At 45.6% G+C, this 16,754-nt stretch overlaps 1 protein-coding gene across 4 annotated transcripts in view; it reads left to right on the forward strand.

Annotated features, from left to right (window-relative positions):
- HMG20B (high mobility group 20B) overlaps nt 1–15,104 on the forward strand; it is a 107,867-nt gene extending 92,763 nt beyond the window's left edge. For all 4 annotated transcript variants that reach the window (XM_063914829.1, XM_063914826.1, XM_063914827.1 and 1 more), the window contains exon 10: nt 13,066–15,104. In XM_063914829.1, coding sequence (XP_063770899.1) covers nt 13,066–13,078 — 13 coding nt within the window. In that variant the 3' untranslated portion in view covers nt 13,079–15,104. The remainder of the gene's footprint in view (nt 1–13,065) is intronic.
- Nucleotides 15,105–16,754: the final 1,650 nt, after the last annotated feature.

Raw genomic sequence — 16,754 nt, forward strand, 5'->3', positions numbered from 1 at the left:
CACATCAACGTCCTGGAGTTGAGGGCCATATACAACGCCCTGTGTCAAGCGGAGGAATTGCTTCGGGAAAACCGGTTCTGATTCAGTCAGACTCATATAAACCGCCAAGGCGGAACGAGGAGCAGAGTGGCCATGGCAGAAGCGACCAGTATTCTACGCTGGGCGGAAGGCCATGTAAGCGTGCTATCAGCAGTGTTCATCCCGGGGGTGGACAACTGGGAGGCGGACTTCCTCAGCAGGCACGACCTGCATCCGGGAGAGTGGGGACTTCATCAAGAAGTCCTTTCACAGATCACGGGTCGGTGGGGACTGCCTCAAATAGACATGATGGCATCCCGTCTCAACAAAAAGCTAAAGCGGTATTGCGCCAGGTCAAGGGACCCTCAGGCGGTAGCGGTAGACGCTCTGGTGACACCTTGGGTGTTCAGATTGGTCTATGTGTTTCCTCCTCTTCCTCTCATACCCAAAGTGTTGAGAATAATAAGAATAAGCAGGGTCAGAACAATCCTCATTGTTCCAGATTGGCCACGGAGGACTTGGTATCCGGAGCTGCAAGAGTTGCTCACAGAAGATCCGTGGCCTCTTCCTCTAAGGCAGGACCTGCTGCGGCAGGGGCCCTGTCTGTTCCAAGACTTACCGCGGCTGCGTTTAACGGCATGGCGGTTGAACGCCGGATCCTAGCTTGAAAAAGGGATTCAGGAGGAGGTCATCCCTACCCTGATCAAGGCTAGGAAAGACGTGACGTTAAAACATTATCACCGTATATGGCGAAAATATGTTTCTTGGTGTGAGGCCAGAGCTGCTCCTACGGAGGAGTTCCATTTGGGCCGTCTACTTCACTTCCTTCAAACAGGAGTGACTTTGGGCCTAAAATTAGGGTCCATAAAGGTCAAAATTTCGGCCTTATCCATTTTCTTTCAAAGAGAATTAGCCTCTCTTCCTGAAGTACAGACTTTTGTGAAGGGTGTGCTGCATATTCAGCCTCCCTTTGTGCCTCCGGTGGCGCCTTGGGATCTTAACGTGGTGTTAAGTTTCCTCAAGTCACCTTGGTTTGAACCACTCAAAACTGTGGAGTTGAAATACCTCATGTGGAAGGTGGTCATGTTGTTGGCATTGGCTTCGGCAAGACGTGTTTCAGAATTAGCGGCTTTATCACATAAAAGCCCATACTTGGTTTTTCACGTGGATAGGGCAGAGTTGAGGACTCGTCCTCACTTTCTGCCAAAAGTGGTCTCATCTTTTCATGTGAACCAACCTATTGTCGTGCCTGTGGCTACATGGGACTTGGAGGATTCCGAGTCCCTGGATGTGGTCAGGGCTTTGAAGATTTAGGTGACCAGAACGGCTAGAATCAGGAGTACTGAAGCTCTGTTTGTTCTGTATGCGGCCAACAAGGTTGGCGCTCCTGCTTCAAAGCAGACTATTGCTCGCTGGATCTGTAATACGATTCAGCAGGCGCATTCTACGGCAGGTTTGCCATTGCCTAAATCGGTTAAGGCCCATTCCACTAGGAAAGTGGGATCTTCTTGGGCGGCTGCCCGAGGGGTCTCGGCATTGCAATTGTGCCGAGCTGCTACTTGGTCGGGTTCAAACACCTTTGCAAAGTTCTACAAGTTTGATACCCTGGCTGAGGAGGACCTCATGTTTGCTCAATCGGTGCTGCAGAGTCATCCGCACTCTCCCGCCCGTTTGGGAGCTTTGGTATAATCCCCATGGTCCTTACGGAGTTCCAGCATCCTCAAGGACGTTAGAGAAAATAAGATTTTACTTACCGGTAAATCTATTTCTCGTAGTCCGTAGAGGATGCTGGGCGCCCGTCCCAAGTGCGGACTTCTTCTGCTAGACTTGTATATAGTTGTTGCTTTCATAAGGGTTATGTTATAGTTTATCTGTTTAACCGAGGCTATGTTGTTGTTCATACTGTTGACTGGGTAGTGTATCACAAGCTATACGGTGTGATTGGTGTGGCTGGTATGAATCTCGCCATTAGATTTACAAAAATCCTTCCTCGTACTGTCCATCTCCTCTGGGCACAGTTTCCCTAACTGAGGTCTGGAGGAGGGGCATAGAGGGAGGAGCCAGTGCACACCCAGAGTCCAAAGCTTTATTAAAGTGCCCTATCTCCTGCGGAGCCCGTCTATTCCCCATGGTCCTTACGGAGTCCCAGCATCCTCTACGGACTACGAGAAATAGATTTACCGGTAAGTAAAATCTTATTATTTCCAACTATGTTGCAAGCTTTGTGGCTCATTATCCTCATAATGTCATGATTAGGGGCATACTTTTATGGGGAGATCTGGAGTTATAGTCCCATCCACCTCATTGTTAATCTGGCCCTACCTGTAGCTAACATGGTAACTATGAGCGAGATTCAATTCTTTTCACACCCGTTTTGTTTCTGCCCTCAGGGACGTTGTATCATTATTTCAGCTCCCTACCCCCGAAGTAGCGAAGTACCCAACCCTTTACACAGCTAAACCTGATTACTATGAGCGCAATATGCACGATAACGGAGATCATTTTAGAAAGGAAATTGGGAGTGATATATCATTTGAATCTCACCCTATGAATAAGTGCATACATTTTTTTTTTTATTTTTTTTTTAAAGTTATTCTTATGCCAGCAAAATAGTTAAAACAATGTACCTACTTGCTGCTGGAGTTAACCATCCCTTTATATATTAAAGTATTTTTTTTATATGTTTGTAGGAGGATTACATAAATACCACAATGTCTTGGGTCATGTAGAAATCAGCTCTTATACTAAGGGTTAATCAATATAGATATCATTGCAAGACAGAGGGAGAGGCACACGCAGCAGAGATAAAGTCTTATTGGTTTTTCACCTTCTGAGAAACACACAACACATCTATAGTCATATGTTTATGAAGATGTATCTGGCTGTATAAAGCTAAATTGTGGTTTCTATCTGGCCACTTGGAGAAAATAAAAAACAGAAGGAAGTTATCTTAGAGATGTGCGCAAGAAAAAAACAGCTTTAACGTATATAATCCCCCTCAAGGGTGTCACCACACCCAGACAGAACAAATACAACAATTTTAGCGGGAGAAAATACTCGTATATGCGCTTAAGAATAGGAAAATGAATAATACATTCCTTGTATATCCACAATGACGTTCCTTATTCCTCCGGCTTCGATATTGTGGTAGCAATTGATTCCACTCCAGTCCCAATGTATAAAAAAACAGAAAGAAAACACAAAATGTGTACAATTGCTTAAAGTCTATCCCGATGTATATAGCCCACTGGACCCACGGAGAGAGAAATTTTAAGAATCTGGCGTTCGTACCACGACTCACAATAGAGTATCCTACACTGTACACGTAGCAGTTTCTTTATCCTAGACCTCGTATACCCTTCACCAGAGGATCCCAGACTCACAATGGTATCTCCCAAAATATGTATTGGATGATAATCTCACATGGGACATCTACCCAACGTTTTTATGAAAGAATGCGTACCCAACTCACTTGAGAGAGGGGAGGAGACAAGCCTCAAAAGGTTTCTTTACTCGGGCCCAATGGTGGCTCCACCAGTACTTCCTGCTTTTCAATCACTCCTTTTATTCTTCCCAAAGTTCTTAATTCTCATGAGTATGTGGAAAAAGAATGACATACAATGTGTAGCGCTGTTTTATGGCCGTATATTGATCAACCCTCAAAAAATCCCAAACTGAAATGAAGGAAGTATATAGGGCGTACCCCGACTCACAGTACTGAACCCCACCACATGTGCAAAACGGTTTCTTTACAGCTGAACCCAGTATAGCCTCCACCAGAGTGTGTATAAGAGGCGTGCGTACCCAACTCACTTCAAAGCAATGGATTTTCAATCCTAATAAAGGTTTCTTTTATCTTGTTAAAGGTGATGCGTACCCTTACTCACACATATAGATGGAGATATCCCTCTTATCTGGGTTTCTTTTCATCTATGGATTCCACTGCTATAGTCTCCAAGGGCACAAGCTCCAACCTTAACCCGTGTATGATATTCTTTTCCAAGGAAACCAGTCCACAATGGTTAAAAGCGAATCTCTTTTTATAGTTTTTCAAAAAGGAATTGTACACATCCCATAGTTGAAATAAAAGATACACTTGTTACAAATATCCAAATGGCAGAAAAACAGTATTCCAAAGTAAAAAGAAGCAAAAACGGTTCCCCAAGAAAGAAAGGTTAACCACCATCCAACACAAAAGGGGAAGTCCGGACCCCCAAATGTATAGATAGTGAAACAGTACCTTCTGGTCCCCGAGCTGAATGAAAAAGCGTTCCAAAGTCACAGTACCAGGATCTGTCAATGCGTTTCGGCCCTTTATGGAGCCTTTGTCAAGACATGCTGGTACTGTGCACACAGGTAGTATTTAACTGGTGAGTGACCAATCTGGTCTAATCAGGAAGTGACCTTCTAATTATCATTCCCACCTTTAAATTTAATAATAAACACAATAATGGCTCATAATCTCAAAATATAATAACCAGTAATAATGTCCTACATGCAAAAACCTAAAAAAGCATTCTAAATGCGATAAAAGTTTTTTGGAAGGGATCCCTATTGACCCGGAAGTGGAAACATAAACTTCCTTCCGGCACCAAAAATGTAATAAATAACATCAATTTAACATATTAGTCTCCAGATGAAAAAGTCTCCATTGATAAAAATTAGCCTAAGTGTCTGGACTTTTTCTGTAGGAACTTTGGACGGTGTGGAGCGGCTGGTGCGTTTGTGAATGGAACGCAAGGACAGGATGTCCTGGTTCCTCACATCTCCGTAGTGGGGATTTCGGGTTCCGGCGAATACGGACGCGCACTTCCGGTAACGCCGGAAGTGACGCAAGTGAGGCCGGAAGTACGGCGTGACACGCATCCGGACGGCGGTGGAACGCACCAGCCGCTCCACACCGTCCAAAGTTCCTACAGAAAAAGTCCAGACACTTAGGCTAATTTTTATCAATGGAGACTTTTTCATCTGGAGACTAATGTGTTAAATTGATGTTATTTATTACATTTTTGGTGCCGGAAGGAAGTTTGTTTCCACTTCCGGGTCAATAGGGATCCCTTCCAAAAAAACTTTTATCGCATTTAGAATGCTTTTTTAGGTTTTTGCATGTAGGACATTATTACTGGTTATTGTATTTTGAGATTATGAGCCATTATTGTGTTTATTATTACATTTAAAGGTGGGAATGATAATTAGAAGGTCACTTCCTGGTTAGACCCGATTGGTCACTCACCAGTTAAATACTACCTGTGTGCACAGTACCAGCATGTCTTGACAAAGGCTCCATAAAGGGCCGAAACGCGTTGACAGCTCCTGGTACTGTGACTTTGGAACGCTTTTTCATTCAGCTCTGGGACCAGAAGGTACTGTTTCACTATCTATACATTTGGGGGTCCGGACTTCCCCTTTTGTGTTGGATGGTGGTTAACCTTTCCTTCTTGGGGAACCGTTTTTGCTTCTTTTTGTTTTGGAATACTGTTTTTCTGCCATTTGGATGTTTGTAACAAGTGTACCTTTTATTTCAACTATGGGATGTGTACAATTCCTTTTTAAAAAACTATAAAGAGATTCGCTTTTAACCATTGTGGACTGGTTTCCTTGGAAAAGAATATCATACACGGGTTAAGGTTGGAGCTTGTGCCCTTGGGGACTATAGCAGTGGAATCCATAGATGAAAAGAAACCCAGATAAGAGGGATATCTCCATCTATATGTGTGAGTAAGGGTACGCATCACCTTTAACAAGATAAAAGAAACCTTTATTAGGATTGAAAATCCATTGCTTAGAAGTGAGTTGGGTACGCACGCCTCTTATACACACTCTGGTGGAGGCTATACTGGGTTCAGCTGTAAAGAAACCGTTTTGCACATATGGTGGGGTTCAGTACTGTGAGTCGGGGTACGCCCTATATACTTCCTTCATTTCAGTTTGGGATTTTTTGAGGGTTGATCAATATACGGCCATAAAACAGCGCTACACATTGTATGTCATTCTTTTTCCACATACTCATGAGAATTAAGAACTTTGGGAAGAATAAAAGGAGTGATTGAAAAGCAGGAAGTACTGGTGGAGCCACCATTGGGCCCGAGTAAAGAAACCTTTTGAGGCTTGTCTCCTCCCCTCTCTCAAGTGAGTTGGGTACGCATTCTTTCATAAAAACGTTGGGTAGATGTCCCATGTGAGATTATCATCCAATACATATTTTGGGAGATACCATTGTGAGTCTGGGATCCTCTGGTGAAGGGTATACGAGGTCTAGGATAAAGAAACTGCTACGTGTACAGTGTAGGATACTCTATTGTGAGTCGTGGTACGAACGCCAGATTCTTAAAATTTCTCTCTCCGTGGGTCCAGTGGGCTATATACATCGGGATAGACTTTAAGCAATTGTACACATTTTGTGTTTTCTTTCTGTTTTTTTATACATTGGGACTGGAGTGGAATCAATTGCTACCACAATATCGAAGCCGGAGGAATAAGGAACGTCATTGTGGATATACAAGAAATGTTTTATTCATTTCTCTGACGTCCTAAGTGGATGCTGGGACTCCGTAAGGACCATGGGGAATAGCGGCTCCGCAGGAGACTGGGCACAACTAAAGAAAGCTTTAGGACTACCTGGTGTGCACTGGCTCCTCCCACTATGACCCTCCTCCAGACCTCAGTTAGAATCTTGTGCCCGGCTGAGCTGGATGCACACTAGGGGCTCTCCTGAGCTCCTAGAAAGAAAGTATATTTTAGTTTTTTTATTTTACAGTGAGATCTGCTGGCAACAGACTCACTGCAGCGAGGGACTAAGGGGAGAAGAAGCGAACCTACCTAACTGGTGGTAGCTTGGGCTTCTTAGGCTACTGGACACCATTAGCTCCAGAGGGATCGACCACAGGACCCGACCTCGATGTTCGGTCCCGGAGCCGCGCCGCCGGCCCCCTTACAGAGCCAGAAGCAAGAAGTGTTCCGGAAAATCGGCGGCAGAAGACTTCTGTCTTCAACAAGGTAGCGCACATTGCTCCTCATGCACACCTCACACTCCGGTCACTGATGGGTGCAGGGCGCTGGGGGGGGGGGGCGCCCTGAGGGCAATATAATACACCTTGGCTGGCAAATCATCACAATATATAGTCCCAGGGCTATATATGTGATAAATTACCCCTGCCAGAATCCATGAAAAAAGCGGGAGAAAAGTCAGCCGAAAAAGGGGCGGGGCTATCTCCCTCAGCACACTGGTGCCATTTTTTCTTCACAGTGCAGCTGGAAGACAGCTCCCCAGGCTCTCCCCTGTAGTTTTCAGGCTCAAAGGGTTAAAAAGAGAGGGGGGGGGCACTAAATTTAGGCGCAATATGTGTATACAAGCAGCTATTGGGGGAAAAATCACTCAGTTATAGTGTTAATCCCTGCATTATATAGCGCTCTGGTGTGTGCTGGCATACTCTCTCTCTGTCTCCCCAAAGGACTTTGTGGGGTCCTGTCCTCGGTCAGAGCATTCCCTGTGTGTGAGCGGTGTGTCGGTACGGCTGTGTCGACATGTTGGATGAGGAAGGTTACGTGGAGGCGGAGCAGAGGCCAATAAATGGGATATCGCCCCCTGTGGGGCCGACACCAGAGTGGATGGATAGGTGGAAGGTATTAACCGACAATGTCAACTCCTTACATAAAAGGCTGGATGACGTGACAGCTGTGGGACAGCCGGCTTCTCAGCCCGCGCCTGCCCAGGCGTCTCAAAGGCCATCAGGGGCTCAAAAAACGCCCGTTACCTCAGATGGCAGACACAGATGTCGGCACGGAGTCTGACTCCAGTGTCGACGAGGTTGAGACATATACACAATCCACTAGGAACATCCCTTGCATGATCTCGGCAATGAAAAATGTGTTACACATTTCTGACATGAACCCAAGTACCACATAAAAGGGGTTTTATGTTTGGGGAGAAAAAGCAGCCAGTGTTTTGTTCCCCCATCAGATGAGTGAATGAAGTGTGTAAAGAGCGTGGGTTCCCCCGATAAGAAAATGGTAATTTCTAAAAAGTTACTGCTGGCGTACCCTTTCCCGCCAGGGGATAGGTCACGTTGGGAGATATCCCCTAGGGTGGATAAGGCGCTCACACGTTTGTCAAAAAAGGCGGCACTGCCGTCTGGGGATACGGCCACTTTGAAGGAGCCTGCTGATAAAAAGCAGGAGGTTATCCTGAAGTCTGTATATACACACTCAGGTACTATACTGAGACCTGCATTTGCCTCAGCATAAATAGTGCTGCTGCAGCATGGTCTGATACCCTGTCAGATAATATTAATACCCTAGACAGGGATAATATTTTGCTAACATAGAGCATATTAAAGACGTTGTCTTATATATGAAGGATGCACAGAGGGATATTTGCCGGCTTGCATCCAGAATTAATGCAATGTCCATTCTGCCAGGAGGGTATTAGAGACCCGGCAGTGGACAGGTGATGCTGCCTTTAAAAGGCACATGGAGATTCTGCCTTATAAGGGTGAGGAATTGTTTGGGGATGGTCTCTGGGACCTCGTATCCACAGCAACAGCTGGGAAGAAAATTTTTTACCTCAGGTTTCCTCACAGCCTAAGAAAGCACCGTATTTTCAGGTACAGTCCTTTCGGCTTCAGGAAAGCAAGAGGGTCAAAGGCGCTTCCTTTCTGCACAGAGACAAGGGAAGAAGGAAAAAGCTGCACCAGACAGCCAGTTCCCAGGATCAAAAATCTTCCCCCGCTTCCTCTGAGTCCACCGCATGACGCTGGGGCTCCACAGGTGGAGACAGGTGCGGTGGGGGTGCGTCTCGGGAACTTCAGGGACCAGTGGGCTTGCACACAGGTGGATCCCTAGGTTCTGCAAGTAGTATCACAGGGATACAGGCTGGAGTTCGAGGCGACTCCCCCGCGCCGTTACCTCACATCAGCCTTGCCTGCTGCCCTCGGAGAAAGGGAGGTAGTACTGGCGGCAATTCACAAGCTGTACTTCCAGCAGGTGAAATCAAGGTACCCCTCCTTCAACAAGGACGGGGTTACTATTCCAGAATGTTGTGGTACCGAAACCAGACGGTTCGGTGAGACCCATTCTAAAATTGAAATCCTTGAACACTTATATACGAAAGTTCAAGTTCAAAATGGAATCGCTCAGGGCGATTATTGCAAGCCTGGAGAATTTCATGGTATCACTGGACATCAAGGATGCTTACCTACATGTCCCTATTTACCCTCTTCACCAGGAGTACCTCAAAATTGTGGTACAGGATTGTCATTACCAATTCCAGACGTTGCCGTTGGTCTGTCCCCGGCACCGAGGGTATTTACCAAGGTAATGGCCGAAATAATTATCCCGTACTTGGACGATCTCCTTATAAAGGCGAGGTCCAGGGAGCAGTTGTTCGTCGGAGTAGCACTATCTCAGGAAGTGCTACAACAGCACGGCTGGATTCTGAATATTCCCAAGTCGCAGCTGGTTCCTACGATGCGTCTACTGTTCCTGGGTATGGTTCTGGACACAGAACAGGATAAAAAGGGTTTCTCCCGGAGGAGAAGTCCAAGGAGTTGTCGTCTCTAGACAGAGACCTCCTAATACAAATACAGGTGTCGGTGCATCAATGCACGCGAGCCCTGGGAAAGATGGTAGCTTCTTACGAAGAAATTCCATTCGCCAGGTCCCATGCAAGGATCTTCCAGTGGGATCTGTTGGACAAGTGGTCTGGGTCGCATCTTCAGATGCATCGGCGGATAACCCTGTCTCCAAGGGCCAGGGTGTCGCTGTTGTGGTGGCTGCAGAGTGCTCATCTTCTAGGGGGCCGCAGATTCGGCATACAGGACTGGGTCCTGGTGACCACGGATGCCAGCCTTCGAGGCTGGGGGGCAGTCACACAGGGAAGAAACTTCCAAGGACTATGGAAAAGTCAGGAGACTATCCTACACACAAATATTCTGGAACTAAGGGCCATTTACAATGCCCTAAGTCAGGCTAGACCCCTGCTTCAACACCGGCCGGTGCTGATCCAGTCAGACAAGACAGGGCGGCACAAGAAGCAGGATGGCGATGGCAGAAGCCAAAAGGATTCTCCGATGGGCGGAAAATTATGTGTTAGCACTGTCAGCAGTGTTCATTCCCGGAGTGGACAACTGGGAAGCAGACTTTCTCAGCAGGCACGGCCTGCACCCGGGAGAGTGGGGACTTCATCCAGAAGTCTTCCAAATGAATGTACACCGTTGGGAAAGGCCACAGGTGGACATGATGGCGTTTCGCCTCAACAAAAAGCTACAAAGATATTGCGCCAGGTCAAGGGACCCTCAGGCGATAGCTGTGGATGCTCTGGTAACACCGTGGGTGTACCAGTCGGTGTATGTGTTCCCTTCTCTGCCTCTCTTACCCAGGGTAATGAGAATAATAAGAAGGAGAGGAGTAAGAACTATACTCATTGTTCCGGATTGGCCAAGAAGAGCTTGGTACCCAGAACTCCAAGAAATGATCTCAGAGGACCCATGGCCTCTGCCGCTCAGACAGGACCTGCTGCAGCAGGGGGCCTGTCTGTTCCAAGACGTACCGCGGCTGCGTTTGACGGCATGGCGGTTGTACGCCGGATCCTGAAGGAAAAGGGCATTCCGGAGGAAGTTATCCCTACGCTAATTAAAGCTAGGAAAGAAGTGAACGCAAACCATTATCACCGCATATTGCGGAAATATGTTGCGTGCTGTGAGGCCAGAAAGGCCCCAAATGAGGAATTTCAGCTAGGTCGATTTCTGCACTTCCTACAGTCAGGGGTGACTATGGGCCTAAAATTGGGTTCCATTAAGGTCCAGATTTCGGCTCTATCGATTTTCTTCCAAAATAGAGCTGGCTTCACTGCCTGAAGTTCAGACTTTTGTTAAGGGAGTGCTGCATAGTCAGCCCCCGTTTGTGCCTCCAGTGGCACCGTGGGATCTCAACGTGGTGTTGGATTTCCTGAAGTCGCATTGGGTTGAGCCACTTAAATCCGTGGAGCTACAATACCTCACGTGGAAAGTGGTCATGCTGTTGGCCTTGGCGTCGGCCAGGCGTGTGTCCGAATTGGCGGTTTTGTCATGCAAAAGCCCTTATCTGATTTTTTATATGGATATGGCGGAATTGAGGACTCGTTCCCAATTCCTTCCTAAGGTGGTATCAGTTTTTCATGTGAACCAACCTATTGTGGTGCCTGCGGCTACTTGGGACTTGGAGGATTCCAAGTTACTGGACGTAGTCAGGGCCCTGAAAAGTATATGTTTCCAGGACGGCTGGAGTCAGGAAAACTGACTCGCTATTTATCCTGTATGCACCCAACAAGCTGGGTGCTCCTGCTACTAAGCAGACTATTGCTCGCTGGATCTGTAGCATGATTCAACTTGCACGTTCTGCGGCTGGACTGCCGCACCCTAAATCTGTAAAAGCCCATTCCACGAGGAAAGTGGGCTGTTCTTGGGCGGCTGCCCGAGGAGTCTCTGCTTTGCAAAATTGCCGAGCTATTACTTGGTCAGGTTCAAACATTTTTGCAAGCAAGAGTCTACAAGTTTGATACCCTGGCTGAGGAGGACCTAGAGTTGGCTCATTCGGTGCTGCAGAGTCATCCGCACTCTCCCGCCCGTTTGGGAGCTTTGGTATAATCCCCATGGTCCTTACGGAGTCCCAGCATCCACTTAGAACGTCAGAGAAAATAAGATTTTACTCACCGGTAAATCTATTTCTCGTAGTCCGTAGTGGATGCTGGGCGCCCATCCCAAGTGCGGATTGTCTGCAATACTTGTTTATAGTTATTGCCTAACTAAAGGGTTATTGTTGAGCCATCTGTTGAGAGGCTCAGTTATATTTCATACTGTTAACTGGGTATAGTATCACGAGTTATACGGTGTGATTGGTGTGGCTGGTATGAGTCATACCCGGGATTCAAAATCCTTCCTTATTGTGTCAGCTCTTCCGGGCACAGTATCCTAACCGAGGTCTGGAGGAGGGTCATAGTGGGAGGAGCCAGTACACCAGGTAGTCCTAAAGCTTTCTTTAGCTGTGCCCAGTCTCCTGCGGAGCCGCTATTCCCCATGGTCCTTACGGAGTCCCAGCATCCACTACGGACTACGAGAAATAGATTTACCGGTGAGTAAAATCTTATTTTTCCTATTCTTAAGCGCTTATACGAGTATTTTCTCCCGCTAAAATTGTTGTACTTGGAGAAAATATATCTTCACCGCAGATTTTGCATTTAATTGATCCTTGAACTATACTCCTGATGGAGTCCCGCTTTTGGACAAAACGTGTAGGGTCGCCATCATAACAGCCTACATCCAATGTAGGGGACTTCACCTATGAGCTCACAAATGGAAGGGTGAGGTAGCAAATAACATAGGGGGTAATTCAGACCTGATCGCTATGGTGCGTTTTTTGCATCCCTGCGATTAGGTTGTCGCCGCCTGCAGGGGGAGGGTATGGTGTGTGTGCAGGTGTGCGATCGCATGTGTAGCAGATATGCACAAACATAAGTTTGTGCAGTTTCTGCTCAGCCCAGGACTTAGCCGCTGCGATGATCGGGGCCTGAGCTGATGTCAGAAACCCTCCCTCCAAACGCCTGGTCCCTCCTGCATTTTCCCGGACACTCCTTTAAAACGGTCAGTTACCACCCACAAACACCCTCTTCCTGTCAATCTCCGTTGCTGCGGGCCGTCGCACCTGGGCATTGCAATGCATGCGTAGTTCAGATCTGATCACAGGCTGTGAGAAAACGCAGACTAGCGATCAGGTCTGAATCGGCCCCTAAGTCCTTACATTTAGGCAGGTTGACATGTTACCTTTTATGTTAATGTAAGAAAACTACCTATATTGTGTTTTTTATAAGATTGATTTCAATATTTTGCCTCTGTTTATATACCAAGAATAAATATTCAGGTATTCAACTTCATGTTATTATCTTGTTTTAAATTTTAAGTGACTATTTGGCTAAAAGGATATATAGTAAAATTTCAATTTTATATTTTTTCAGTTGAGCAATTTTGTGTATTTTGCTTAAGTCCGTATTAGCACATGTATCTGTTTATGTTACAGTGATCACCTGTAAAAACAGCTATCTCCCACAAAGAACACAAGATGTGACCAGAATTATACAGTGGCTGCACAGTAGGATGTGGACAATAACCTATAACACATCTGGCGAAAACACAGTGTTGTAATGGATGGTATTCTCAGCAGCTGCAGAAATGTATGGTGACATTTTGTGAGTCGATGTAAAATGATGTACAGCTTGGTTTCTGAAGGATTTGGACAAATTTTTAACATAGGGGGGTATTCAGTTGTTTGAAAAGTTGAAATCGACTTTTCAAACATTTGAATTCCCTCCATAGTGTCCATAGATTTTGATTAAATGGTAGTGTAAGTTTTAACATTGTGCCTAATGATGAAAAGCTGGTACAGGGAGTTATAATAATGAACCATTCAGTAATGTATGGTTATATTTAAATGATCTATTACAAATCAGTTACGAGTGATTTGTAAAACACAGCAGCAAGTTAGACATCCCCTTCTCTCCATTTGTCACTGTCACATGTGTGCCACCCAGGTATACACCTTTCACTATCATTTGCTCACTTTTCTTTTCACAGCCTTTACTTTTGCAAGCCTTATTTATTCCTCTCTCATGGGTCTGTTCATGAAGCAGTGAAAAGCGTGGAGAAGTGAGCCTGCGGAGAAGTTGCCCATGGCAACCAATCATCTGCTCCGTACAATCATATGCAAATTATAAATGTTACTTCAATGCTGATTGGTTGCCATGGGTAACTTCTCCACTGGCGCACTTCTCCACACTTTTCACTGCTTCATGAATAGACCCATCAATCACTAATTGCAGCCCATATCCCCCTGCTCTACGATTGAGTCATCAAGATGCAAGTAGTTGATATCATTCTTGCAATCATTAATGCTTACGGCATATTGCTGTTGCAATCGTAGGTGGCACTGATTTTGCTTTTTACTTTAATCTACCAGTGGCATCTATAATAGGATGATGCGGAGTAGTGATGTCACTGCTTGCGTCTCTCAATCTCACTAGCACCTGTTGCATAGTTATACCTGTAGCAGTGACACTGCTTCTTTCATTGCAAACAGACTTTGAGTTCTATTTACTAAGCCTTGGGTGGAGATGAAGTGGATGGCGATAAAGTAGCAGCCAACCAGCTCCTAACTGTCATTTTTCAAACCCAGCCTATGACAGGAAAGTTAGGAGCTGATTGGCTGTTACTTTATCTCTGTCCACTTTATCTCCATCCAAGGCTTAGTAAATAGACCCCTTCGTATCCTTGCCTCTCCAGCAAGCAGTGGTGGTGCTATAATAATGCAGGCTGCTGCTTTGATAGTTTTGTGTATACCATATGGACTGGAAAATATGGTCATTCATTTTTTATAAAATAGTACAATGCACATGAAGAAATTTTTTTTTTTACGTTTTTAGATAAATAATTTCCCAAACTTATCAGCCAGTTAAATAATAGTGACATCACTTTTCCACAATTGTCAGCAGTTTTGTTTTTTACATTTCATTTCACTTGAATTTGTTTGTAAAATGAGTGTGCTTCATGCTTGTAAATAAGCACTACCATCTGATGACCAGTAATCACTGGTGGGACACACTATCTCTCAGCATTAATTTTGTCAGAATTATTATATGTGAAACTCTAAGTTGGTAAACAGAAAAACTGTATGAAAGGCTAATGTTATATAAAATTATATAATCTAATGATGTTTTGAAATAACTAAGGTACAAATGTAATGAACAGCGCTTTGTCAAAATCGAAGGTTCTCGGCAATAAAGTATGTATTGGAGAAGGAAATATGAGCGCACTCTTTAACATGCAGCCACTGATAACCCTAAAAGGTCCACTAGAAAATCCTCATTAGAATAAGGGAAAACAACCTAAAATGTTTACATAAGACGTAGCCTTCTGTTTGCAAATTCCACTTTACATCCATGTCGATTACCTTCAAGCTCCTCTATGTATTTCATATATAAAGAAAATAAGAATTTACTTACCGATAATTCTATTTCTCGGAGTCTGTAGTGGATGCTGGGGTTCCTGAAAGGACCATGGGGAATAGCGGCTCCGCAGGAGACAGGGCACAAAAAGTAAAGCTTTTCCAGATCAGGTGGTGTGCACTGGCTCCTCCCCCTATGACCCTCCTCCAGACTCCAGTTAGGTACTGTGCCCGGACGAGCGTACACAATAAGGGAGGATTTTGAATCCCGGGTAAGACTCATACCAGCCACACCAATCACACCGTACAACTTGTGATCTAAACCCAGTTAACAGTATGATAACAGAGGAGCCTCTGAAAGATGGCTCCCTAAACAATAACCCGAATTAGTTAACAATAACTATGTACAAGTATTGCAGATAATCCGCACTTGGGATGGGCGCCCAGCATCCACTACGGACTCCGAGAAATAGAATTATCGGTAAGTAAATTCTTATTTTCTCTATCGTCCTAGTGGATGCTGGGGTTCCTGAAAGGACCATGGGGATTATACCAAAGCTCCCAAACGGGCGGGAGAGTGCGGATGACTCTGCAGCACCGAATGAGAGAACTCCAGGTCCTCCTTTGCCAGGGTATCAAATTTGTAGAATTTTACAAACGTGTTCTCCCCTGACCACGTAGCTGCTCGGCAGAGTTGTAATGCCGAGACCCCTCGGGCAGCCGCCCAAGATGAGCCCACCTTCCTTGTGGAATGGGCCTTAACAGATTTAGGCTGTGGCAGGCCTGCCACAGAATGTGCAAGTTGAATTGTGTTACAAATCCAACGAGCAATCGACTGCTTAGAAGCAGGCGCACCCAACTTGTTGGGTGCATACAGTATAAACAGCGAGTCAGATTTTCTGACTCCAGCCGTCCTTGAAATGTATATTATTAAAGCTCTGACAACGTCCAACAACTTGGAGTCCTCCAAGTCGCTTGTAGCCGCAGGCACTACAATAGGCTGGTTCAGGTGAAACGCTGATACCACCTTAGGGAGAAAATGCGGACGCGTCCGCAGCTCTGCCCTATCCGAATGGAAAATTAAATAAGGGCTTTTATAAGATAAAGCCGCCAGTTCAGATACTCTCCTGGCAGACGCCAGGGCCAGTAACATAGTCACTTTCCATGTGAGATATTTCAAATCCACATTTTTTAGTGGTTCAAACCAATGGGATTTGAGGAAATCTAAAACTACATTTAGATCCCACGGTGCCACCGGAGGCACCACAGGAGGCTGTATATGCAGTACTCCTTTGACAAAAGTCTGGACCTCAGGAACTGAGGCCAATTCTTTTTGGAAGAATATTGACAGGGCCGAAATTTGAACCTTAATAGATCCCAATTTGAGACCCATAGACAATCCTGATTGCAGGAAATGTAGGAAACGACCCAGTTGAAATTCCTCCGTCGGAGCACTCCGATCCTCGCACCACGCAACATATTTCCGCCAAATGCGGTGAAAATGCTTCGCGGTGACTTCCTTTCTTGCCTTAATCAAGGTAGGAAAGACTTCTTCTGGAATGCCTTTTCCTTTTAGGATCTGGCGTTCAACCGCCATGCCGTCAAACGCAGCCGCGGTAAGTCTTGGAATAGACACGGTCCCTGCTGAAGCAGGTCCTGTCTTAGAGGTAGAGGCCACGGATCGTCCGTGACCATCTCTTGAAGTTCCGGGTACCAAGACCTTCTTGGCCAATCCGGAGCCACTAGTATCGTTCTTACTCCGCTTTGCC

Source organism: Pseudophryne corroboree, chromosome 1 (genome assembly GCF_028390025.1).
Source record: "Pseudophryne corroboree isolate aPseCor3 chromosome 1, aPseCor3.hap2, whole genome shotgun sequence".
NCBI lineage: Eukaryota > Metazoa > Chordata > Amphibia > Anura > Myobatrachidae > Pseudophryne > Pseudophryne corroboree.